At 40.4% G+C, this 26,651-nt stretch overlaps 2 protein-coding genes across 4 annotated transcripts in view; one reads left to right on the top strand and one right to left on the bottom strand.

Moving 5' to 3' along the window:
• The window catches only part of polrmt (polymerase (RNA) mitochondrial (DNA directed)), a 511,894-nt gene extending 501,221 nt beyond the window's left edge, over nucleotides 1-10,673 (bottom strand). For all 3 annotated transcript variants that reach the window (XR_009668282.1, XR_009668276.1, XM_061033437.1), the window contains exons 1-5: nucleotides 10,487-10,673; nucleotides 9,684-9,782; nucleotides 8,012-8,859; nucleotides 6,677-6,810; nucleotides 2,000-2,186 (exon numbers count right to left, since the gene is read on the bottom strand). Coding sequence is in view for 1 of the 3 variants with exons in the window: in XM_061033437.1 (XP_060889420.1) it covers nucleotides 2,000-2,186; nucleotides 6,677-6,810; nucleotides 8,012-8,859; nucleotides 9,684-9,782; nucleotides 10,487-10,628 (1,410 nt within the window). In the remaining 2 variants the exon portion in view is untranslated. The remainder of the gene's footprint in view (nucleotides 1-1,999; nucleotides 2,187-6,676; nucleotides 6,811-8,011; nucleotides 8,860-9,683; nucleotides 9,783-10,486) is intronic.
• Nucleotides 10,674-19,762: 9,089 nt separating this feature from the next.
• The window catches only part of fgf22 (fibroblast growth factor 22), a 31,209-nt gene continuing 24,320 nt past the window's right edge, over nucleotides 19,763-26,651 (top strand). The window contains exon 1 of the mRNA XM_061033418.1: nucleotides 19,763-20,968. Within this exon, the coding sequence (XP_060889401.1) occupies nucleotides 20,608-20,968 (361 nt within the window). The 5' untranslated portion in view covers nucleotides 19,763-20,607. The remainder of the gene's footprint in view (nucleotides 20,969-26,651) is intronic.

Below are 26,651 nucleotides of genomic sequence, written 5' to 3'. Positions count from 1 at the left end.
AAGTGAAGATTGATTGACTTTAATCACTCCTCCTGACATAAACGTAACCATATTATTATGGCTAGAAGTTACAAGTGGAGAACCTGGCTTTAAGCTTTTACTGAAGTTCACTTCAGACAAGAGGTACAGAAAACCATTTAACAACAGTGAAAGGTGAATGGACTTCAGCTTGTGTAGCACTTTTCCAGCCTTTTGACTACTAAAAGCTTTTTACATTGAATGTCCCATTAAGCCTTTCCCATCACATTCACACACTCAGGCAGAGGTTGTTAAGTGTCCATTAGTATGAACTAATCCCATTTATACACATTTACATGATTTGAGGTTCAGTGTTTTGCCAAAGGACACTTGGACATCTGCAGTAGCTTGGGATCTTCTGGTTGAGAGATGACTGAATCTACCCCCTACCTTTGAGCCACAACTGCCCGCAGTGATTGACAGAGTTTCAATCCCATTGGCTCAGTATCAATAGAAAGCAAGAAAAACTCATACATCTCAGTTGCATGGTTTTCAAGATTCAACTGATAGCAGATACCGTAAGTAGACCATCAATGTCTATGATTATTAAGGCCTTAGAAGTGTTGAATTGTTTGGTCAACCAAAGCCAATAAACATTTGAAATAGTCCGAACTAAAATGACTAGTAGGCCTAGAATTTATTTTGCTAAAATAATATATAGTGATGTATTGTAAATACATTTTACGTCACAGACTTACTTCGGAGGACTTATTGCAGCTAAGCACAGTTACATGTTTTTGTGTCTTTTTTTTTTTTTTTTTTTAAAGGAACACATATGGGCAATTGTACAAAAAACAAATCCTATAATAGAAAACCAAAATGTGTTTGATGACAAACTGAAACTAGATCAAACTGCATTTGGACGAGCATCAGCTTCATCAAAATTCCATCTCACCCCAACAAACATTATTCTAATTAGATTTGTGTCTGCAGCTAACATTGACTCAAAAACCTCCAGAGACTTTCCAGTCTGCTCCTCTGTTATCTCGTAGACCAGTTATTTGGACAGCCATTCAGTCATTTAATCAACCTACTAAAAAAGCCACATAGTCATAGTCAGATAACAGACTGGATAGTAAGTCAACTGTTCGAATGCAATGAGTGGCACCAGTAATACAGCAGTGCAACAATAATTGGCTTATTTTCACTTGTACAATATACAACCTGCTGTTTGCCACCACCCTACATACAGTAAAACAATAACCTAGAGGAGACCAGAAATATTCCACTCAGATGAACACTAAAGTGAGTATGGTGCAGTGATTGAGGTTGTGAATACTGCAATTCTACAAGAAGCTGAGAATGACTCTTGAGAGATCAGGAGGAGAAGATGAGAGGTGAGAGGTGGAGAGGCAAAGAAAGCAGAGGGCCTATTAGAAAGTAGAGTTGGCTCCCTATAAATAGGCCAGTGTCGGTCTGGCTGTGAAGAGGTGACAATCAAATCTTTCGTAGTCCTGCTGGAGCCTCCTGACAGCTTACATAACCAATTTTTAATACAACGCCCATGAAGATTGGAAGTTACTCCTTATTTAATTCATTTCCAAGTTTTTTTTTTAATCAAATCAATTATACTTGGGTACAAAATTACAATAAAAACATTTGCTACCCACAAATAGCAGTCAATCAATTGCACTTTTCTTCTTTAACAATAATGCCCTATAAACTTAAAATTAACTTGTGGTGTACCACAAGGTTTACTGCCAGGTCCAATTATATTCTCTTCGAATCATTAGACTGCAATTCTTATAGAATTATCATTTCATGTTATACTAGGCTGATGATATTTCAAAATATATACCAAGTTAAGACCGTTGAAACTTGATATAAGTCAGCTACCAATACTTTGACATATCAATGGCAAATTAAAACATTTGCAATCAATGTGCCTCACAAAGATGCATACAATAGTACAATTGAAGATTTGTATTAATAAGTGTATTAGACTCTTGTATTTTTCAGTGAGAAAAAACAGTTATGATACCTGTATGTAGTAGTCCTGAACCAATGGTGAGAAGCAGTCGCTCGTGGTGGGGTTGAGTTTGGGCTGATAGTCTGGCTGGACAATGTGAACTGCCTTCAGCACCATGTCTCTCTCATCTTGACGGAAAACACACTGGCTGAACAAATCCTCCACCGATAGACAATCCTCCTTCATCTGGCTCAGGCACCTGGATATACATGGACACACAAAGTAGGTGTACCAGGTGTTTTAGAACCAGTTTTATCTGTGGGGTCCTGGGGAAACTCACCAGAAGTACTGACAAAGCAATTACTAAGGTTCTGAAATGTTTGGACTATTGGAGATTATTTGGGAAAATAACATGTTGTACAGTCACTGCCCAATGACTCTTATTGAGTTCTATATGTAGGAATTTCAAACAACATAATCAATCGGCAGTTTTATTAGTGGCAGGAAAAAGTTCTTCCAGCATCTGGTTAAGCTGTCAAACACAGAATATCAAGAACATTAAAAAAATTATTGTCACATGTACTGCGTCTAAACAAGAAAGGAAAAAAAACAAAATTATATCTGTGGCTTTCTCAGGCCTGTCATAAGCCCGCCCAGTCATCAAACTCAGAATTAAAAATTTGGACAACTAACATGCCTGTCTCTCTGCTTAAATACACCCACTCTTCAGGTGGACATGTTATACATGAACCACATCTTCCACTAGCCAAAGCTAGCAAGATAGTTCCACATGAATTTTGACACAGTAAGCAAAGTTAATCCGTTAGGCTTTTCTCCCAATTGTTTTCCTTTGGACATGTCCTAAACAAGCAGCCAGGTAGCGCACGTTCATGTTTTTCTGAGGAGAATTTTTTATTTATTATTATTTTGGTTGGATTAAGCTCACTTTTGCTGGTTTCTCCAAAGTTGCTTTCCCAAATTTCAATTAAAAATAAGTAATCACAATACTTTACCTTTTCATCAGATTAGCTCTGCGTTTGTTTATATTTAACGCAAAGTGAGCCAGAAAATAAAACAACCCATTGGTCAACACAAGAAGTCCATTTTCATTACCGTCAGAGATTACGGTTATTATGATCGAACAGACTTCTAAGTCTGATTATAAGTTCAGAGGTCACAACCTCCTGACCTGCTAGTTGTTGTGGGAATGAGACTCATAATCATAGTAATGTCTACGCTTCTGAATAATTCAACTTAGAAGAAAAAAAACCTCTCCCCAGTCTGTGGGATCATTGTATATGTCTCCCCTTCCCTGACTGACAGTCGCAGAATATTAATTTAAACATTTGCATTGAGAGCTCTTTCTGCCAGACACAAAGTACGAGTTTGATCCAAAGCCAGATGAGCTCTGGCTACATCAGTGAAGTGTTTATTTAAATCTCTAGAGATATCGTAGACTGATCAGTGTCCATGAGTGGATTGCAGAATGCAGTAAATGCCAATGTGTGACCAGTCCCTGGAATACAAATAAAAGGTGTAATAACATGAAAATGCAATAACTCAATTTGATAGATGCTACCTAACAAGGCTTGGGATTTAATATTTACAGCCGGATCTTAACTGTTCTATGATTAGTGAGACTAAGGGAGTAAAGAACTAAATATTCTGTTGCCTTCCATTAAACATGAATGTTGGTATTTTTAGCTCCAAAGAGGAACTTTTGGTTTGAGTCCATTTTGGCGACTTTGGTGACAAAGCAAGATGTTTTAAATCATTTCTGTTCTTGTCCTGAGCATGTTTTGGTATTGTTTCCTTTTCTTTGAACAATCAACATATTACTAATAATGAATATTTGCAATGACAAGTGAACAATAGGCTGTTAATCAGCTATGTTACACCTACCCAGCCGAGCATCGGAAGCGTTTACAGGCAAATGATGTGCTGTATAGAAATAATCTCCTCTCTGATTGTCTTGTTTGTTTTCGTAGGTAATGAAGAGGCGTTAGACAGATCTGAGTCTGTTTCAAAACCTGCTAAAAAAAATTCAAAGAAGCTTTAATGGCATTAAGCTGTGCAGACATATTTTTGGATTAAAAAAAATACATGCAGTACTTTTTTTATATCCTTACTTTAGATGGAAACAAAAATAATGCTTGTGACGTGCAAAAGAAAGTAGTAAACTTTAGATTTCATGATTGCGCCATTGCATATTGGCCCAAGTAGATGACTGAATTTAAGTCTTTGTATGAATTACAGTTAATAAAATGCATCATTGGTGTGTTTACAGAAAGTGCATGTAAAAAAAAAAACTACTATAGTCAGTTTAATGCACATTTTTGGGTAAGAAGCTTCTACCCAACAAAATAAAGGAGCCTGAAAACCATGTTTGGTTGTACTGCTCTCTAGAGGTTGAAAACAGAACTATACGACTAAGCCAAAGGACAGAAGTGAGAAAAACCCATTTGTCATCAAGGACAACGGATGAAAGAGCTCAGCTTCACCCTGTACACCTTTTCCTCATGACATTTATAAATAACTGTACACTAATTTCCATCTGGAGGAAACCTTGGCTCAGCAACCTCCACCGACTTAATCTTATCAGAAGCTAGCAGGGGTTCTGCACAATAATTAATCCAATGAAGAAACCATTATATTACAATTTTCTGTTGTGTGTCTGTATGTTTGGAAATACTTCTAAAGCAAGCCAAAGAGGTTAAATGTCTTAGTATTTTCACTCATGCCCCGCAGTCTCTCGTGATGCAATGTGCAATTTGGTCTGAGTACATGAGGGAGCCTTGAACAAAGAGAGGATTAGTCTGGGTGCTGGCAGTGTGGTCCACCAGAACAAAGAGAGCAGAGAGGTTGAAAGATAGAGCATAATCAGCCTGGTGACTGCTCTGCTTCACCCAAGGGAGCAAAGAGCTCTGGAGGACACAGCACTTACCAAAAACTTGAAGGGATAAAAGAGAGAAAGAGAGAAAGAGAGAGAGAGAGAAGGAGAGAGAGAGAGAGAGAGAGCACGCAATATGAGAGGGGAACAGATTGGTACATTGAGGGCGAGGATACGGTAGGAGAGACTTCAGAGACAAGTGTGATTTAAGAAAAGTACAGCAGTCAGGCCATCGTAAAAGATAAAGGGGGAGACAGGGCAGGACAAGTCAGACAGGAACAGGACAGAAGCAGGAAGAAAATGATGATGGTGAGTGTTGAGGAAATTATTAAGACTTGACTGCACACAATAAGACTCAGTTGACTCAGATGGCTTACGTTGACGAAAGTTTATACATAAGAAGAATACTCATGAGGAGACATGATTCAACATCACACTTCTGTACTCGTGTCTTGCTCAATCACATCTGCCGAACTTTTCGAAAAGGCATTGCATATATCCCAAAAGACATTACCATTATCAGGGTCGTGTCACATTGACCCACCTAAACTAAACTGTGATGTCAATAACACTGGAGCAGACAATAAGTCTACGAAACATCCTTGCAGATATCAGGAAAAACAGTTGACACTCTCTAAGCTGTGTATTAATAACAGCTGAACTCTGTCAGGTCTGACTGACATTAGAGAACAGTGAATAAACCTAATTACGTCTGTACATTATAATCTCAATAACTACAGAAATTCCACCACAGTGAGGAGTAAGATAAGAGGGAAGAAAGGCTGCCTGGTCAGAGGCTGGGCATGACTTCAGAACAACAAATGTCATGTAAGCATCAGCTTACAGTGATCGATTGTCCAACCTGATATCTACTGCCAACCCTCCTGCCCGGCCACTTGTCCCCTCTATTGGACCATGCTGTATGGGGTGATATGCCTTTCTGTGTGTGGGTGGTTTGTGCAATAGCAACCAACGTGACTGAGGCTGATCAAGGTCTGTTACATATAATCAAGCCAGCAAGTAAGTTACATAGGGAACTAATACTATATGATTTCCATGTGAAGGAATGAAGAAGGAGTGGGCTATTTTTGCATTGGTTTGATTAGAAACTAGCTGTGCCCCAGTTCACGAGGGACCTATTTCAGAGCAAGTCGTAAAACTCGGGTTTTGGTACAGAAGTCTTGCCAATATGTGTGTGTAATTGAGAAGGTATGCCGGTGTTTGCTTACATTTATTGTTAATTAAAAACAAGATAATAATCCAAAATATGATGCCTAGGACTTCTGTATTTGTTGCATTGTTATTGAAACATGTATTGATATGAAAATGAGTAGTTTTGTATGGAAGTGTAACTCTGGTATCGTGACAACTAAAAAGCAGCACGCAATAGAAACTAGCTGATTGTTAAAATAAAACATACAAAAAATTAATTTGTTTTTTTAGTTTATTATATAAGACAACTAATTAGCAGTTACCAGAGATGATATATCACACAAAACCAGATACTGAAGACACATTTTGTCTCATAAGAATATTATGTGAAGTCTGTTTGATAAAACATGAGCACAGCATGACCCCTGCAGGCAACTCTTTGTATCACCACTGCCCTACTTTAAAAATGTATTTTCTGTCCAACTGGCTTAAAACTAAAGTCCCTTTGGTCAAAAGAAATAATCAACAACTTTTAAGTTATATTTAACAAAGAGTTTGACTTCTACATGTTTTGATCACAAAGCAACAGGTTTTCATGAACCTGACTCATATAGTGGTGTGTGTGTGTGTGTGTGTGTGTGTGTGTGTGTGTGTGTGTGTGTGTGTGTGTGTGTGTGTGTGTGTGTGTGCTGAATGTGTGAACATACCTGGTGACGATCTTCGGGGAGCAGTTGGGATTGCGGCCCATACTTTCCAAGGCAGAACAGTAGGATCCCAGATTTGGCTTCAGACTAGCCTCTTCTAACAGGATAAACATGCGTCCAATCTGATTTAATGTGCCCTGTAAACAGAGAGGGAGACACTGGAGGGTAATTAAACTGTGCTTCCACTCACACATAACCCCAATGTTTATTCCAGAGATGTCTTTTGTTACCAGGGAAACTAGTGGTGATCCAAAATGGCTTGTGTGCACCAAAGCTGGGGTTCCCAAACTTTGCCATGCCAAGGACCCCCCCATATAGCATCAAACTCTGGTATGGACCCCCTCCTGCTAAATAAGCTAAATTCCTTTTAGCAAAACTTAACTTCTTATTAAGTTTACTTACTTATTTAGTTAGCAATCAAAAATATAATTTTTCATCCATTTCATTCAGTGTATGTTTCTGTAAACAGTCTTTTATAAATTCTGTCCCAACAACAATCAACAGTCATCGTAACATGAACATATTTTCTCCTTTGTTAATCATTCATTACATTCAATAAGTAGTTTTGTTGTTATTTTACAATACTGAAAGACTGTCGTAGAAAAAGAATACGAGTATAAACATGCAGCGATCAATAACATCTAAAAAGGCATTTATCAAAATGGTATGTTTAATATTAGTAGAAGTTGATTTTTATTCCAGTTTCCCCCACTTCCCTCCAAGTTTCCCTGACCCCACCTAGAACCCCCTGGCGACCCCCACTTTGAAAAGCTGTTAGCTCCTATAAGGATGTGCTAAAAGGATGTTATTAACTGCTTTGGTTGGGGCTTTGATTTTTTTGTTGTTGAAATAATTCATATTTTTCACTCCAAAGTAACTTTACTTCTAAAAATATCTCACAACATCCTTTCATCACGGCAAACCTCTTTGTTGGTAGAGCGTCAAATGTTTCTCTTCATCGTTTTTTTAACTGTTTTTCCTCATGACAAATGACACACAACGGCTCAAAATACACACATGTACACAAACAGGACCTGTGGACATGCATTAGTGGAGAGATGTAAGAGTGGGGCTACGCAGGGAGCACACCAGAGCCTTGCTCAAGGGAACCTCGGCAGAATACTCTTGGGAAGTGCCATGGCATCTCTTCAGATACCAGAACAACTTCTCAATTTTGGTCCGCACTGGGATTAGAGCACATTTACCAACCAAAGTCCTCACAGACTGAACTACTGCCGCCCCAATAGAAAGTGGATACAAAATTACAAATAAACTGATGCTTTTTTTTACTTCTTTTTTTTTAATTTTTATAAAACGGTATGCTTTTGTTGGACTCACCTTCTTGGCCCACACCCTCATCATGATGTTGTAGATGTCTGTGTTAAGATGTTTCCGTCGACTCATCACTCTGTGCTGGCTGAGCAGGAAGCGGTGCGCCCTCTCATTTTCCCCCGCAAACACACATGCCTCAAGGTAAGAGTGAATGCTCATCTGGAGGTCCCCACACGCAGTTCCTACAGAGTCCTCCTGTTGGCGCTCTGACTTACTGGAATGCATTGCCTGGCCTGCTTGTAGATTAAGCCTACTCTCCAGCTCCTCCAACTCAGCCAGCTCGTTGGCCCTGCTCTCAGCATCAGGAACAGTTTTCTGTTGGCCCTCTTCAGCAGGAACCTGTTTTTTCAGCTTTTTCTGTTTTCCTTCAGCAGCTTTATGCGGCATGGCTGCCGTCACTACTGCAGCAGGAGCAGCAGTGGAGGAAGCGGTTGAAGAAACTGCAGCCTGAATCTCATCAGCCAACCTCTTGTGACCTTTGCTTTTTGTCTTTTTAGCTGTGGTAGAAATAGTCTTGTGTGATGTGCCAGGGAGCATGGAGCTGCCTTTGCTACCTTTAGATTTGGCTGTAGGCTTATTCTGGATTTTCTGCTGGATGTGTTGCTGTTTCTTAAGTTTGATTTTCTTCTCCTGAGATAACTTTTCCATCCATCTGCTGGGCTGAGATTTAGAGGCTCCCTTTGGACCAGTCTGTCCTGATTTTGTAACGTCAGTTTTTTCTTGAGAGCCACCTTTGGGACCCTTACTGGGTAAACTCCCTCTCCCAGAGGAAGGGGCTTTAACAAACTGCACCTTTGCATGCTGGAAATCTAGAACGACATCAGACTGGAGTTGGTGTATCCTTGCCTCAAGCACTGACGGGAAAAACAGAAAGGGATCTTACATCAGTAAACACAAGAAACGACTAAGCGTTTAAAAATCAATACAGAAAAAAAAAAAAAAACAATATGGTGCAACAGGCCTAACAACTCTTCACACCTCACAGGTTGGTAGCAAAAATAGTCTGAAGCAAATACAACAGGAACCAAGTTAGGAACACAAAGACCCTTCATGAATCAAGGAATACTCCACACACAATGAGCACAACATGAGGTCCATCAGGACCTGTGTACCGTCTCGTTTATCATTAGGAACCTTGGACAACCAAATCTGAATTCTTTCTCAGACCTTACAGAAAGCTGCAAGTATTCGGACTTGTTCATGAAATTATCTAGAGAGTGCATTGTCTCTGTTGCCATCAGGACACTCTTATGTTTTATCTGCTTGTAAAACTAAAACTACAATTGTTCATCCTCTTCTTCAATCAGATCACTTACTGCTTCTCTGCTTAATAGGTTTAATATTTCTTGACAGACTGACCCGATTATCCTTGAATTAAGACTCATAGTTTATTTTCTAATCCAAATTGTTCATCTACTGGCCTAATCATCAGGATTCATTTCAGATCTGGTTTCATATATTAAGCCCTAGAAACGTTAGAAATGTTGTCCAAACATATTGCCTTCAGTAGGAATAATAAAGATTTATTGGTTGTAAAAAAAAAGAAAAGGCTAATGCAGTTTTGGCTGGCAAAAAATAAGCAAGTCAGAGAAATTGATATACCAGAACTTTAGGTGAAATTGACTTTGAAAAGGATCATTTGTGAGTTCAAAATGAAAAGCTGGCTAAAATAACATACCATCTAACAACTGAGACTGCTCCAGCACACGTCTCTTTCCATCATCTGCCTTCGGGAGAACAAATGAAACATTTCTTCTTTGGAGCTGAAAGGGAGTCTCTGAAAAACAAAATCAGTTTTATATGTTAGTAAAGTATTTAAACTATTACTGTTTTAATTCTATTTGTGAATTTCACTGTGGATTAATTCAATGTCGTTGTAAAGTGCACAGGTTATGTATTGTTGTCAGATAGATGTCTTATTTTTTAACGAAGAGGTTGTGTAAATTAGCTCATAGCAAACTCTGGCACAGCTACATGGTTGTACACTGTCCCTGTCAAAGTAAACAATACAAAACAATATACAATAATACAATGAAATATAATAAATAATAATTACGTCATGTATTAATACAACAAGAAAGACAGAATTCAAAGCTACAAACAGCTCATCTTTTATAGTCTTTACGTTCAAATGAGAAGAGTTTTGGTGTTATAATGTCAACAAATAGAAGGAGGTCTTTGCTACACCTGGGTCACTACCTGAGCTTCAACCTCACAGTGCAGCAAAGTGGACTACAATAAGACTGTTTTTGGATGAGTTATTAAGAAAGGTCTCAGGCATGGACTCAATAACAAATCATTTAAACTAAAAGTTGCAGACTTACATGAGCTAATCCAGCAATATGCTCGTCAAACTATTCGGCATATTGTGGATTTAATGAACATTGAAGCGTTATGACAGTAAAGTCGTCTATACAACGTGTCCAGCTTGTGCATCACACTGTAACTGTGCTGAGATACAGACAGTCTCCTTCTGCTCACCTGATAATCTCCTGACTGTACTGTTCCTTAATGACGCACACAGCCGACAGCAGTCCGCAAAAGACACGCGAACAGCACACTTTTCAAACAAACTGCGACGGTTTAGGCATTTAACAAAGGCAGACACTCTCAGAAGTGACATGTTGACATGTAATGATCCATAACCGCGTTACTACCGAGCACTAGGCAGCCATCTTAAATAAGACCAAGCTAGTCGCTAGTCGCTATCGATGTAGACTTAAAGTCGCGCTTAGTAGATGGCAGATAAATCGAGTTATTTCAGTGGATTTCATTGCCATTAATTGACATTAGCCAACTTGAAGATAAAAAAGCCACACTTAAGGAGGCCTGGCTTTTTAACATGAGGTAGGCTCTATTTATTCCAATTCCTTTGAATATTTTGTTACTAATCACTAGGCCTATATGTTGAACACCAGTAAGAGTGACAAAAAGTGAGAAAGGGAGAAAAGTGAGTTGCAAATGTGTTTTATTTTTGTGCCATTACACAAAATTGCGAAACAAGTTGTCACGTCCTTCCAAAAAGTTTCAATTTCATAAGCTCATATAGTGTTGGATTTACAACTTCTAAAATCAACTATGGCTATATGAGACTTCAGGTGACAACATGTTTTAATTAAGGTTTGTGGGATTAATGTAAATTAATGGGTTGAAAGTGAAACTGAGCATTTAGCAACAAGGGAACTTGTTGTTTGATACAAGGTATTATAACTAATTGTATGGTAACTGAAAGTTTCAGATGTAAAAACTTGAAAGTTGGTAGCAAAATGCTGAGGTCATAAAATGTTCCACTTGTGTCTTGGGGCTTTTTTAGTTAGTTTTAGTTATCAGGCCCATTATGTCAATTAAGTCTCATCTTTCATCAGCACTTAACAGTATCCAATTATTTAATGCTAAACATTTCCTAAAATATATATTTTTTCTTTTTCTGTCTTTACAGTGCAACTGAAATGTTCACTGTTCTGCATCTTAGGGGTTTGAAATGAATGTTGAATTTTCTTTTGGCCTGCAGATGGCAGTCTCCCCACATGAAGGCCTACTCAAAGTGGAATAGAGGTCAAACGGTCCAATGTGAAAATTAGACTTACATTGATTGGTACATGCAAATGTTTTATATCACATTTACGTGTTTGTTATTTCAGATGTTGAGATGTTGAATAGGTAAATCATGTCATTTTAAAGACACAGGTTCAGTTGAATTTAGCAAGGACATATGACCATGCTCTTGTTGTTTTTCTTTTTCTTTTTTAAGATTTATTTTTGTGCTTGTTGTGCCTTTATTGTAGAGATAGGACAGTGGATAGAGTTGGAAATCAGGGAGAGAGAGAGTGGATTGACATGCGGGAGGGGAGCCACAGGCTGGATTTGAGCCTGGGCCGGCCGCTTGGAAGACTATAGCCTCCATGCATGGGACGCTCGCACTAACCACTGCATCACCAGCGCCCCCATGCTCTTGTTTTCTGTTTATGTGCTTTGTTCTATTTAAATGTGTTAAACACACATCAGTCCTGCAAAATTAGCTACTCTACGTTTCGTCTCTGAACAAAAGTCCTGTTTTTTTTTTTCAGCCGGTAAATTTGTAAATACTTTTTTTTTCCAAAGACTTTCAACATTAATTGTGGAGTTTTTGTAATGTGATGTTTTCACAGTTTTAAGCTTGTTTTAATTAGTAGAAGTTTTCTAATACACATTATAAACTTCTTTAAACAGGTGAGGGTATGTTGTCTCAAGAATTGTAAACCACTTACTTTGATACAGTTATTGTTACTTCTGATAAGAACCCCTAATCAACTGAGGAACAAGACTGCATCCAGTCTGAAAACAAATGCTGCCTGAGCACATGCTGACTTCAACACAGTACCTGTTACAGTCTATTGAAAATGACTGTCTGCCTCCTTCAGTCTGCTTTTGAATTTCAAACATTTTACAGTCCAGAACAAGTGTGACTCTGCTCCAAATTCAATGTAAAACTGTATCTCATTCATATCCTGTATGCTCTCTGACCCCCAGTAGTCTCAGCCTTCCCTTGTCACGCATCCATAAAGCATTCTAAAACACTCTAGCGGCCCTTTTTTGTTTCGGCAGGCTGGAGGTTAACACAAGCACTACTTGACAGAGAGAGAGAGAGAGAGGATGGTGGTGCTGGGTGAGGGGAGGGGGGCAGAGAGGGAAATGAGGTCCAGGCAGTACATCTTTTCTCAGTGGAGGCAGTGGCTGAGAGCACAGCGGTGGGTGTCTGCTGCTGAGCTGTAGGTGAGGATCAGGAGGTGTTTGTTGCCACGGTTCACGAGCAGGGCCCCTTGACAGCCTCGTTTGATGTGGTTGGCCCCTGTCGGCGGCTGGCTCTTTGCGCTGGTGTGACAGTCATTGCCGGGTGAGTGACTGTCAATGCCCTGGCCGACAAAAGAGGAGAAGACAGGCATTCATGGGGCCTGATAATGGCCAGGCCGGGACAAGGCTGCCATTCTCATACACTTTGATCATGGGGATTCTTTTGCACACCTTTGTAGGGGCTCCCTATTTGTTTAACAGATGGAGAGAGAGCTTGTTTTTGATGGAGAAACTTCTCCGTGAGATGCTTGTGTTGGTAAATGCATTTGGCATGTGTTTGTGTGCCTGCGTGAGTCTCTTGTGTGTGTCTCTGCATCACTTACAAGGAATTAGTAACCTGTCACCATGTGGAGGGGGGCTGCTTCTTAAGAAACTTCCTTTTGAGGCTCCACTTATGTGACATCTGGGAATACGTATCACAGCCGGATTGAAAACTTCTGTTAAATTCAGATTAAATCTGCTGTTAAATTATTTATCACTGATACAAACATTAATTATGAAATATTAGTCATCATATAATTCACTTTATATCCATTACTGTCCATTAAAAGACTGACATCAGAGTGATCCACTAGGCCATTACTGGATGCTGTGACTCACACAGCTCTTACAGGATTCCCCCAAACAAGGATGCATTCAATAAATGAGTCTGTTATAATGTCTTAAGATGTGTCATACTCACAAAGTGAGTCCTATTGGAATAGATTGAGAACGATGTCTACTTCAAGCTTTAATTATGCTCGGTCAACCTCAACATTCAAAAAAAGCTCCTGCACTGAAAGGAGAGAGAAGAAATGCTGAGTCAGCTGAGATGTAAAAGTGCTTTCCCATCCCGACTGTATACCACCTCCATCCTGTCCTGTCCTCTTCCCCTGCGTCAGATCTCTCAGATTAGCAGTGTGCGGATGTTAAATCACCTCTGACAAGCCACATTTTTCATCAAGCAATATCAGTGGTTTTGATCTCTGCTTGCTATCCTGTGAAGAACTGGGAGGCTGGATCTTTCAGAACTCTCCACAGCATCAGATAGACGACCCACTTATCACACTGCCTCTTACAATAGACAATGGTCACGAAGCAGGATATGCAAAGGGCCATGTTGTCAGTGGGGCTGAAGTCTGGGTGATCTGGTCAGTTCCTATAACCATGTCCGGATGTTTGTCAGCCAAGCACAGCACCCAGCTTGAACACTTCAAGCACACCTGTGATGTGACTAACGCTGCAACACACGCAGCATTGGACGTGCCGAGAGGATAAATGACAGAATAGTTGAAATTATAGGAATTTACTACCCATGAATATTATGTGTGAGGTAATTTCCTCAAGTGATAAAGAAAAAGTATAATGCTGTATTTGCTGAAAGACTTTCCTTTTAAAAAGAGAAAAACAAATAAATACACAGGTCAGCACACTTAAAAGCACTAAGTCATGGGTGAGCAGCTGAAATACATCAACAAGAGCGAGAAAGAGAAAGAGGGGACCAAGGACTTAGCAAACAGGCAAAACAATTAATAATAGGGAGCTATTACTGAGGGGATTGTCAGTGCTAGGAGGGAGGTCGGGTTTCAGACCCTTTTGAAGACTTTGATGGTACAAAACAGGCCTCATTATAGAGATATTATCTCTATTCATACACTTACAGAGCCGCTTGGATTCCTGCTGGGACAGATTAGGTTCCCCAACTTGAGTACATCCTCCATGGGTGCCTGGCTCAGAGAGCCCTGTTCTCAGCTCAGGGCACACCCACACAGCATAACTCAACTCAAGTCAGCTCAACAGGGGGATAAAGATCCAGTGTAATCCATGCTCTGCACACAGGCATCATCAGGTATGTGGAGGTACCTAGAGGTCTCATGAAATCGCAGCACCAGACCACTCATGTTTTTTGTTAAGATAGTATGGCTCTGCTAATGGCAATAGTGGTCCATGCCTGTCCTGACAGAAAATGTCTTTGCAACTATTCCAATTTTGGACAAACATTCATGATCCCCAGAGGATAAATCTCAATGACTTTGTCAGAAAATGTGGAATAGTCATGTTCCACCTAGCAAGTAGTATTATCAATTATTAATGCCCCAACCATTTGATTTGTGCCATTTTAGTCAAATGTGTAATTGTATCAATACCTTTGTTTGTAACTAAATACAATTAATTTAGCTTGCATTCCAGTCAGTTTCAACTGTAGTTCAGTGCCTGTGCTAATATGCAAACTTGAGCATGGTTATGAGCCAAAAACTAATGTGTTTCATCATTTTATTCAAATCATGACTATCGTCATCAAAGAGCTGCTAGCACCAGACGTTTCTGTTTCTGATCGGTCATGAAAAGTTAAGCAGCAGTATACAGTCTGACTTGATTCTGAACGAAAATGTAGTATTCCTTAGTATTCGCTAAGCCCTTGAAACCTACTAAAATAAATAGTTAAATCCCTATGATTTTAAATGTCAAAAGCCCTTTTAGGATTGTGATTTTGCAACAAGCCATAAGAGATTTACATTTCAGGTTTTGGCGTTGTAGAAGCAGAAAAGGCAAGAATTGTAAACAAGCAGTGAGCTTTACACACACATTGACAAAGATACGGCGCTGATCCTCCCTTCCGTCTCCGCAGTTTTACAGTGTTCTCGTTTCACCCCTGTAACCTCTCTGTTATTACATTTTATACTGGCACAGCGGTGGGACGACTTGGTCCCACCATTACACCTCCGTTACATTTACACTGAAGGCGAGACTGCACAGGGGCGTAAATATCCCGCCTTGAACTGACAATGTAAAAAGGCTAAAGACGCTTACGGTAAAATAGAGACAGATTGGACATTACAACATTTAACAAAGAAATACATTATGCTTGTTTCCACAGGAACACTGAGCTCACAGACTTAACATTTGCTTCCAAGACACCACAAAGCAATCTGCCGCCACATCTGACACTCACATGAGGCCCCCTCTTTGTTGTTGACCTCAGGGGCCAATCGGATTTTTGAGAAGTTACAGTACATCCAATGATTGTATGATTTTAATTACCGGGAAATTCGGCAAAGCAAAAAGGACCGGAACATCCCTGGTTTGTTTGCATGTGTTTGTGTGTTTGGCAGAAAGACAAGTGAAACTGAGTTGTCCACCATTACACGAAAGTTAAAATTATTTTACAAAAGAAAGACATAACCACATACAAGTCAGCGGCATAAAAAGCATTTTAATTACATCCACGGTGACAATGCAATCCTCTTTCCTACATCGTAATAATATTATCTGACACGACTGGTTGGAATACATTTAAGTTCTTACCGACTTAGTGTTCAAAGTAATGTATCTTGAATATTTGACAAATAAGCAGTGAACTGATTATTTCTTTAAATGTCAGTATATATTTACTGTTCCTTCTAAAAGGATCTTTATCCTAAAAATAAATTTGTGCTTTTAATTTTGGGACAACAGATTGATTTGTTTGGTCGGTCTCTCTACATGACAATTAGGTGATCAAAAAAGTCACAAATTATAATGTAGCTTCAATGTAGACTGAATTTTAAAACAATGGCATCTGTTCTTAAGAAATATGACCTACTCAAACAGAAAACATGGCATAATAAATAACCAAGTAACCAATAGTTTCATGCAGCATCATGGGCCTCACATTATACTCTTTATTAAAACATTCTACATTTCTGTGTATTTTAAAGCATTGCAGCAGCTATTCAAACACCTTGTATAACTTTTGGAAATTTGACCTGTTACACTGCTGATGGAGACATGGAACCTACAATGCAGCTTAACTCTGTTTATTACTTACAAATCATTGTACATGTTGGGATTTTCTCAATGATCTGGAAAAAACCTTCCTACAACAACACTAACAAGAAAACACATTTTCTTCATCTCTTTCTCTTAATCCCACCAGTTTGTGATGTCCTCATAGGTTATGTCAGAAAGTTCAGAAGGGTTGTGAGTAAAAGCTATGAAGAAGAAGTTGGTGTCAACAGAAGACCAGAGAACATTATTAGTGGTTTAATTGAGGGTGAAAGAGGGAGATTTTTTTTACGAAGGTCCCAGCATAGATCTATGCTGAAAGTAGCTTTGATGAGGAGCCTGGTGGGCACCAAAGACCAGAACTTAGTGGCAGGAATGGCTTTGGGGGATATGGGGGCTGGAGCTGAGAGCTTGGAGAAAGAGGTGAGTGGTCTTTTTTTTCACATTTTTTTTTATTTTTTTTTATGATGTTAGGGTTTAAATAGGGGCTAGGGGGACAGCAAGTCTCTGGGGGCAGTTAACAAGCTAAAGAGTGTGAAGTGACTGTCACCCTCTTTGAGCACATACTTCTCAAACACACTTCTAGAGCCAGAGCCGGACAAGCTTTGCCTCAGGGTGGTACTCGTAATTGAAACAGTGACTCTTTTAAAAGAGAGGCCATTGCCACTGCTAACTAGACAGGCCCAAGAACCTTTGCATTTTCATAAAGAGTCAATCTCTCTTTTTTGGTCGCTGCATTTGCTTGGCCTTATGATGGAAATTTTATCATCTTCCTCGGTCCGAGAAGACGGCAATTTAATGTTTGAATTCTCCACACTTCATTTTTTAAATGAATGCACCAACACCTGTTTCATGAATTGATTTTTCCATCCTCTCAATAAGCTGTCAGATACTCAAGTCTCTCTTTAGGAAATCTTTGTTGTGCAGCCAAATACAACAAATGTAGGGGCTTCTTGCTGTTGGGAGGTCACATGTGGATTTCCTGAGCACATTCACAAAACATGTTTGCAGTGTGCTGACCGTTATGTGAAAAAAAAAAAACGACTGCACATCCGTTGTCTGCAGCCAATTCACTATCACTCATGTTGTGCAGTAAATGGAGCTAGATACAGCAGGCAGTTAGCTTTGATTGGTACAAAGACAAGAACAGTGGTTCTCAAATGGTCTAACCTCAGGACCCAGTATCAACTCCCTTGGGAAAATTGCAACAAATTTCAGATACTTTTCAACCAATCAGAGTGAGTTAATTAAAAAATGTACAATTTGGAAATCTTGGAACCAAGTGACTATTGTCTGAAGAAGATTAATCCTTTGTGGCCGACAGACAATATTCCTGGACTTCTACTGTAGCCAGAGGATTTACAGAACTGTTGGACTAGCTACTCGTGACATGAGAGAGGAGTTGAAGTTGAGGGATGATATCTGCGACCAGATTATTATTTGTACAGAAATCTATTAATATAGATCTATAAAAATTGTATTTGTCAGCTGTAGATAGATTATAGTTACTTTGATTACATGTTAACCACTCTTGTTTTCCACACTCACTTTATCTACATACAACTGTTTGGTGCTGCGACTTGATTGGTCGGTACTACTCAAAAGTAAATTAAAGTCATAATATATCTTACACCAAAATCTTTTCTCTGGCCTACAAATTATATTATTATTTGCATCTGTTTGGAAAAAGTAGAAGGAGTAGAAATAGGATTTCTGGTTACTTGCTGTTGCTTAAATTTAAAGACAAGTATGAACAGCAGTTCCTTTCGAATTTTCCAGGGAATTTAGAGGATAGTTTGGACCTAATATTGCTATTTTTATCATAAAACAAAATCATGACTAAGATCACTGACAGACACATAAGTAATAGAGCCTCTTGTTGGCTGGATGGAGGAACAAAGCTTCTGATTGGACATCAGACTAAACTCAAGGCTGCATGGGATGATTAGGTGGACAGCTATTGTTATATTATAACAAGGAAACAGTAAGTATTGTACTGTACCTGTTACTTACTGTATAGAGTTCTTATAGGAAGATATATTTATATATCTAGACACCAGATAGCCTAGTCGTTATGTCGCATGCCCCATGTGCGGAGACTGTGGTCCTCATCACAGCAGCCGTCGGTTCGAATCCGGCCCGACCGAAGTCCGGCCATGGACCTGGATGCATGTCATCCCCCACTCTTTGCTCCCAACCTTTACAGCTGTACTAATGAAGGCAAAAAATTGTCCAAAAAATATCTAATCACAATCATGTCATTGCGACTTCCTATAGGGACTGGATAGTGGTATCATACCTAATTAACTTCAAGAAATCAAAAAAACATACTTCTCACAAACATGTCTAACCTGATATTTTTAAGTATCATTTTTCACGTTATCATCTGAAATAATTCTATATCTTAGCTAATGTCAAAGATACAGATTCATCCCTGCTAACTGGAATATATTGGCGGGGTTTTTATGTTGGTCCTAATCAGGTTCACCACACAGGTTGTAAAAAACAGACGAAGAGTGCAAAAAAGTCACAGAAAAGGTGTTCTTCATTTCCGTCCCGCACTACCACATTAAATAGCAAAGATCAGAGAGGGTGTTTCATTGAAATATTAACAAAGGTGATCAGAAAGTCTCTCAGGCTTCATCTGGACTAACTCCACCGACACTCCTGTAACCGGCTCTGTGTTCGCGACCGCTTGATGATTCAAACCAGGAGCCGTAAAAAAAAAAACGGAAAGGCTCCCTTAATGTGCCCCACGTGTCCAGAGAGAAGAAAAGAGAGGCAAAGGTGTCCAGAAAACGTCTCAGGGGTTCAGTCGACAGCAATGGAGCCCATTTACCCGTGTTAATAAAATACACCATTGTCACATTGAGGGGATACAGTAGACGTTATGGGACAGGAAGGGGATTTAACGTTTTTTTAGGTGTATGTGACAAAAAAAAAAAAAAAAGAAGGGAGGAAAATAGATAATCCTCAGGTGAAAAGCAAATGACTCAGAATAAACTTTTCAGAGAGAGGATAAAATGAGGACGGTGCTTTATGGAGGCTTTTTCATTGTTTGAAATGTTTATGAATGAGTGCCGTGGCCCCACCCTCCCTCCACCCTTCTCCTTTCAAGCCCCTAGATGCTGGCCCTGCCCAGGATAAAATGCAGGACAGCTCAGCCTATGCCTCCACAGAAGAGAGGACTGACTGACTGCACACAGCAGAGCGTGAGGCTGTTCACTCACTGCTTCACTGCCCCGTGCAGGCTGACACACACCCGCTGACTGCCGCTCACTCTGACACTTCCAGGCACACTCTCTCTCTCTCTCTCTCTCTCTCTCTCTCTCTCTCGCTCTCTCTTTCGCAAACGCACACCAACTCCCTCTCCCTCCCTCACTCTCTTGCTCAATCCCTCTCTCTTTCTCTTAGTGTCACACACTCGTACACGCGTGCACTCTCACACACACACACACACGCACACAAACATACAGAGTCACTCATTCAACTCCCTCTCAGCCACGGGTCAGCAGCTCAGACAGACACCTTGTTCCTATTCAGCTGGAAAGCTTAGAGCATCGCAAGGTGCACACACACATACTTGAATACACACTCACACAGAAACACTTATACACATATAGACACACATGCACATCCTCATACATCCCAGGACTTTATCTCTGGTACAGGAAAGAAGACCTCAGACCAAGGAGGAGAGAAAACAGAGAACAAGGAGGACACCAAAGACAAACTTTTAAAGATGGGTTTGTGACATTACAGCACTCTATGAAAGGACCGGACAAAGAATTGAAAACCAGCTGAAGATGACAACTGGAGAAACTTTGACAAGCTAGTTTCAGTAGGAAGTCCTGCTGCCAACCCAGAGTGAAGATCGGTGACATCTAGAGGGTCTGCTCTGAGAGACATTTCCATCATTTTTCTTTCTAGGACTTGCACCCTCCTGTCATCACCTCCATTGGGGTTGTCTCCCAATCACCAGCATGCCTACAGCTTGCACAAGGTGCACCTTGGGAGTCTGACCCACCATGTGCAGATGGACGCCGTCCCTAGCTCATCTCTGTCCTGAGCCTGCCCTCGGCACCACCTCTCCTGGGCGACCTGTCCCCCTGCCCAGTGCAGCCTCCCTGTGCCTGGCATGCCTCACCCTGCTCCTGGCCACCTCTGGCACTGCCGCAGGGGCCTGTCAGCCCGGGGTAGGGCATGAACCTCTTCAGGTGCTGGCGAGTGGCATCAACTGTTCATGGACTTTGGAAAGGCACACACGCAGTTACAATCACCTGGAGGGCGACGTCCGACTACGGCGGCTCTACTCTGCCAACAAGTTCTTCCTCTGTATTGACAAAACCGGCAAGGTGGACGGCACACGGCGGAAGAACTACGCAGACAGTAAGTAGCCGGCGCAGCTGAGTTTTTTTAAATCTCAAATGGTGTCACTGAGCAGACAGAATCCCCTGTGACGTTTGCACTTTTATTTTTTATAGCTGGACTTTCTTATCTTTTCACTTTTATAGCTGTTCACAGGGATATCCCATTCTATCACTGCTGAGCTTTGTGTGTTGTGTTTGGAGCATGAGAGGCGCGTTGCTAGGTGAAAAGGGAATACCCTTGAGTGGATTAAAGCTCCTCAAAGGGCAGACAGTACGGGAGAGCTGACTTGAGGAGAGACGTTGAGCATCAGTTGCTGATGCTAATTTGGTTTGGGAAAAAAAAGCTTCAATGTTAGCGTGGATTAACTTGTCTAAACTTTGATGAGAGTGCATGCATTGTAGAAGCAGCTGTACATGCTTCTGTAACAAATGCTAACAGCGATCCATGTGTTTTGTTCATTTGATAAGTCGTGAATAATGCTACTGCAATGCAAAGTGCTACAAAAAGCCTTTTAATGCAGTTTTTGCTTTGTTTTTCTACCAATAATACGTCCAGTCTCTTTGTAGAATCTCTTTTTATTGTTACTCTTCCTTCCCCCTCACTTCGTGCATCATATTAGCATCAGCATTTATTTCCAAAGTCATCACTTTGGTTAGCATGCAACAAAGCAGGCCAATCATATTTTAATTTGCTGCAAAGATTGTAGTCTACACATAATCTGTTGTTAAGGGATACCGTGGAGGTGCCTCTACGGCAGTAGTTCCCAACATTTTTTCCTTGGAGCCCCCCTCCCTACTTGTGTCCAAGAAAAGCTGAGCCCCTCAGGACCCACAAGAAAGAAAAAGTGGTACAATGGTGTCAAAAGCTAACATCAACAGGAGAATCCTTAGAGACATATGACTGTATTATTAATGTGTTAAGTTGGTCATGACTTTTTATATAAATGAGTGAGTCAGAGTTTTTCCATACTGCTACTGGGGGCCAGAGTCCAGCTATAGGCCACCGGTCTGTTTCAGCTGTTTCAATAAACTCCAAGCTGCAGACTGGATGACATTTGTTAACCTGTCGGGATTAATCACCTGACAGAATCTTTAATGCCTTACACTATGGTAGAAATTCAAGTTGAGATGAATTATGACACTGTTAAATTTGGACCCGTGAGTGTCTCCCAGTTGGGGCATTATTCTCGCATATTAGTAGTAATATATGTCAGCTACCATAATAATATATTTCACCCAGACTTTGCCTGAATTTAACACTTCATATATCATGCTGGAAGACTAGAATAGATCTACTATAGCTGCATGAGGAAGTCTGAAGAGTTGTTCTGACTCTTTGGAAAATAGCGAATGCCAGAGGATTGTGAAATGTGTGTTTATTCTTTTTTATTGTAGTGTCATTAATGCTAAGGTATTTACTGAAGCTCTTTATGAAAAGAGCAGCCCCCTTTAATGTAAAGTTCTCATACCATTCAGCCATCATCATCTCATTTCCTTTGGTGGAAAGAACGATCCTCTCTGTGCTCACACAGAGCGAGGGTGTCTACCTGTGTCCTGAGCCGAGCACTGTGCCAAACCTTTGCTCATGTAGAACTTGTGGTCAGTCTGTGGTTGCAATTTACAATGGGGGGGATCTGGTTTAAGGTTGATTTGAGGTCTAGTTCTGTTCCTGTATAAGGGCTACCAATCAGGCTTGAAGCCTCCTGACCCTGACCATTTCTTGATACTGATACGGTTGCCATGAGAGTGGCAGGACAAGCAGGAAGTTGTACATTTTTAATGACATGAGCGCTGACAAAGAAACTGGAGTGCAACATCAGTGTCTCATAAAAAGGACTCATTTAATTTAATTTAATTTGAAATACTTAAAAATATATTGTATGATCTGACATAAAACCTAAAAACAGAGCTTAACGTACAATAGCTGAGCTCAGAATGCTGTCCCGAGCCTTCAGAGCAGCTTCCACAAACTCGACCCGGCAGTCTGCTTGACCCCTCCTCTGTCCTCTGTGTTGCCCTTACACTCTTGTCGACACAGCCACATTACCCCGACAGCTCTTGCCTGCTACACCCAAGCCCCGTCCCTCACCTCCACCCCACTCAGTTTTTCCATCCCCGACTCCCAACTCCCTCTCAGGTGCAAAAACAGTTGGAATTAGTCAACAGGCTCGCTGCTAATTGAGGTTGGAAAATATTGTATCAATCCCAGCGGAGCAGGGGCATGGAACAGCTGAGGGAAGAGCTGAAAGGGACAGAGGCTAAGTTTGAGGGATGGAGGGTTGAAAGGATAAGACAGTGTTAATGGGACTTTTTAAAAAAAAAATTTTTTTTTAAACAAAACACATATTGTAAAGTATTTTCTTTCTCAATCAGTTGGTTAAAAGAAACATATTTGCTATGCTGTGGCATGCAAAAATATCACACAAAAGTCACACAACATGCCCTGCCACGTTTTTAAGGACTGGCAATGGACACTCTTTAAGTGATGGAATTTAAGACAGTCATCAGCAACAGACAGGACAGGTTGAATGTGTTCAAGTAACAGCTTCAAAGAATTCTGAACAAAAAAAAGTCCTGCCTCGTGAGCACACAAGCAGAACTATACACAAACACACACTCCAACACACACAAACACTAAAGTTTCATGTATCCATTCCTGAAGTTTGTGATCAGGTTGAAGCGAGTTGTCAGCTTACAGGCCCGTTCTTCATTTGTTAACCAAACCAGAAAGACAATCTGATAAGAAAATAACTCTTATCAGTCTACAGCTTGTAAAACTGTATCTAGAAATAGATTGAACTGATGATCAAAGTTTCTAAAAATAGCATCAAAATCGCCACATAGATCCAGTGCTTTGAGGCACCAAAGAGTTGGGCCCCAACATGTTTTTCTTTTGACCTATTACAAAGCAGAAAAGCATTGAGGGGAAAAACACACCCAAGTGTTTACAAAAGCTCCAGAGGCAGGTACGCATCATATCCGGTCCTGGGTCATCGGTCAGCGCCGGCTCATTAGACAGAGCTGCAACTCAACAGCTGTGTGGGCACACCCAACGACCATCTCATGATCAATTTAAACAGCAAGTCATTGAAGTCAGTAGAGGAAAGGACAAAAAATAATCTTCTACAGCCACTATTATGAAATGCAATCACTACAATGTTGTGGATTTTATGGCTACACATTCTCCAGGTGTTTTTTTACATGCTGCAGTGGATACATTTCTGTAATTGCTTCATGGGCTGTTAAATTGTGGGTGTGTGTGGCTAAACGCATCAAACCTTTGTACAGCCTCCAGGTAGTGACAGCCCATTCACCCTTTAGAATTAAGGTCACTTCATCAAGCGGCTTTACAGTACAGAAGTCATTGCAGTCATACTAGCATCATTCTGATTCTACAACCGAGCAACTCTTACATCAAGGGAGTGTTGTGAATGCAAAATTTTCCCTGGTGTGCAACATTTTGCTGTTTTGATGTGAGAGTTTTCCTGGTTCATGTGTGTGTTTGACTTGGATAGGACCCACGGGAAGAAAATCTTCCACCCTGCTGAAAAATGTTGTGGAAATTATTCAAACTTGTTTGAGACAGGGGAAACTGTCACTCGCCAAGGAGAGACTGACTTGGATTTGAAATGGGAAAAGACAAGCAGAGTGCTACAGACAGATGACTAAATCCACCTGAATGTTTTGACAAGTTTGACAGCATTGGCAATTATGGCGATATTACCCTCCACACATTTATCGCTGAAAATGCAACACTGAGTGAACAAAAGTAGAAAATTCTTTAAATGTTACGTTTGACAGATTAATGAATTAGACATTTTGTCTAAAGTATCTAAAGTGGCTACAATCAATTGACTCAAAAAAAAGTTATTAATGGTTTCAAATAAGTTGTTAGTATTAGGCTACAACGAGAACATTTTAGAATTTGGCTATAATACAGTGACGGCTGGTGCATTGTTCTACAGGGTGAGCACAATTTCTCACTGATGGACCAGGATGTTTATCATAGTTTGTTAGCTTGATGCTAACACATACAGGACTAGAGAATGCCTTTCAGTGCCAACAAGAATAAGCATTGCAGCGTAATAGTAATAGTAATAATTTATTTTTGGGCATTTTGGGCCTTTATTAGAGAGATAGGACAGTGGATAGAGTCAGAAATCAGGAAGAAAGAGTGTAGGGAATGACATGCGGGGAAAGGAGCCACAGGTTGGATTCGAACATGGGGCACGCGCTCTAACCACTGCGCCACCAGCGCCCCAAATTGCATTGTAATTTTAACGTAACGTCTGGCGACATAAATCTCTCATAATATCTCTCTTTCTTTCTTTTCTCCCTCTCTCTTCACCATCTGCAGCTGTCTGTCTGTCTGTCTGACTAGATCATGGGCGACCGCCTTTATCGCCTATGCCTAGAGCCAGCCCTGATTAGTCATAAGTAGCTGATGACCTTACAGCTTGCTCTTTACTCACTTTATAATAATATAAACAGACGACGCTGAAGTTAAGCAGAGCCCTGAAATTATATCCTGCTTTATTTTTTAGTTTAGCCTCAAAACAGAAACACAACTTTTCTCCTTCAACAAATCTTTTCTGTGCCGTCTGCTACTTTAAGGTGTCAGAAAGTTTATTTTGTCCTGGCAGTTCTTCGTCCTCGCCATGACTCATCATTAATTCTGCTAGAGCTCAGACAGGGACGTGTGACTGGATCAACAGCACCAGGGGCTGGAGGAGCCAAAGAGGGAAGCACCTGGCTGAAGGAAGTGCTTTGGTGTTTTGAATCCTGAGAATACACATGTTAATGAGGCTAGGAGAAGGGCCGGGGCGTGCTCTGCTCAGTATTGAGGTGGAAATTAAAGGCTAGAGGAGTGCTGGAGTGTTTCCCGTTGCTCATTAGGCATTATATAAGGTCGCCTCTGGGTCGTCTCATCTGAGAGGGGATTCGTGGACATTTTGGATGCCAACAGGAGGGTAAAATCCCACGAATCGTGCATTTATTAGCTATAAGGACATTGCATGAACTCAGCCTGCGGGAGACTGATAAGAATCAAACCTTTGTCAGCTGTTCATAGGCCAAAAAATGTAATACAACTACACTGGTACATACATCTTCTTGATCATGTTTAATCTCTCTCTGAAACGCTATCACCATCCTGGGAACATTGCAGGACAAGAGTGTCAGTATCACACCAATTAGCTGAGGCTCCCTGGTTTCTGCCACCAGGGTTTGATATCATGAATGGGGCTTAGAAATGTAGCAATTAGTAACTAACAACCTTTAGCAGTCTGGCTGCAGCTCCTCTCTGGGATTTACTGGGTTCATCAGCAGGTTTATAGAGTCTGACTTTGGCTCCAGCAGCCAATTCTTTAATAGCATCCCACAGTTCTGGACATCCTGTGGGTGTGAAGGGAACACAAAGGAGAAGACTTCACAGTGCCAGTAACCAACTACTGGTAGCTTAAAGCCATTGATAAAAGATGTTCGCAGCGATGTTCTGCAAACCTTCGTAAAGGCAGAGTGACACTGAATACATGGTTTAAGTATCAACTGTTAAATAATGATAGAATGATTAATATTATTATTATATATAATATGACTTTTGGAAAATTATGAAAATGTCAATTATGGTAAAATGTCAATTAGGGTAAGATAGAGATTTGACCCTAATGAATTTTATATGTGCCCCCCAAAAAAAACATTTT

This window comes from Labrus mixtus, chromosome 3, assembly GCF_963584025.1.
Source record: "Labrus mixtus chromosome 3, fLabMix1.1, whole genome shotgun sequence".
NCBI classification, from domain to species: domain Eukaryota; kingdom Metazoa; phylum Chordata; class Actinopteri; order Labriformes; family Labridae; genus Labrus; species Labrus mixtus.
The sequence above is the reverse complement of the archived record's forward strand: the minus strand, read 5'-3'. Positions and strand labels throughout refer to the sequence as shown.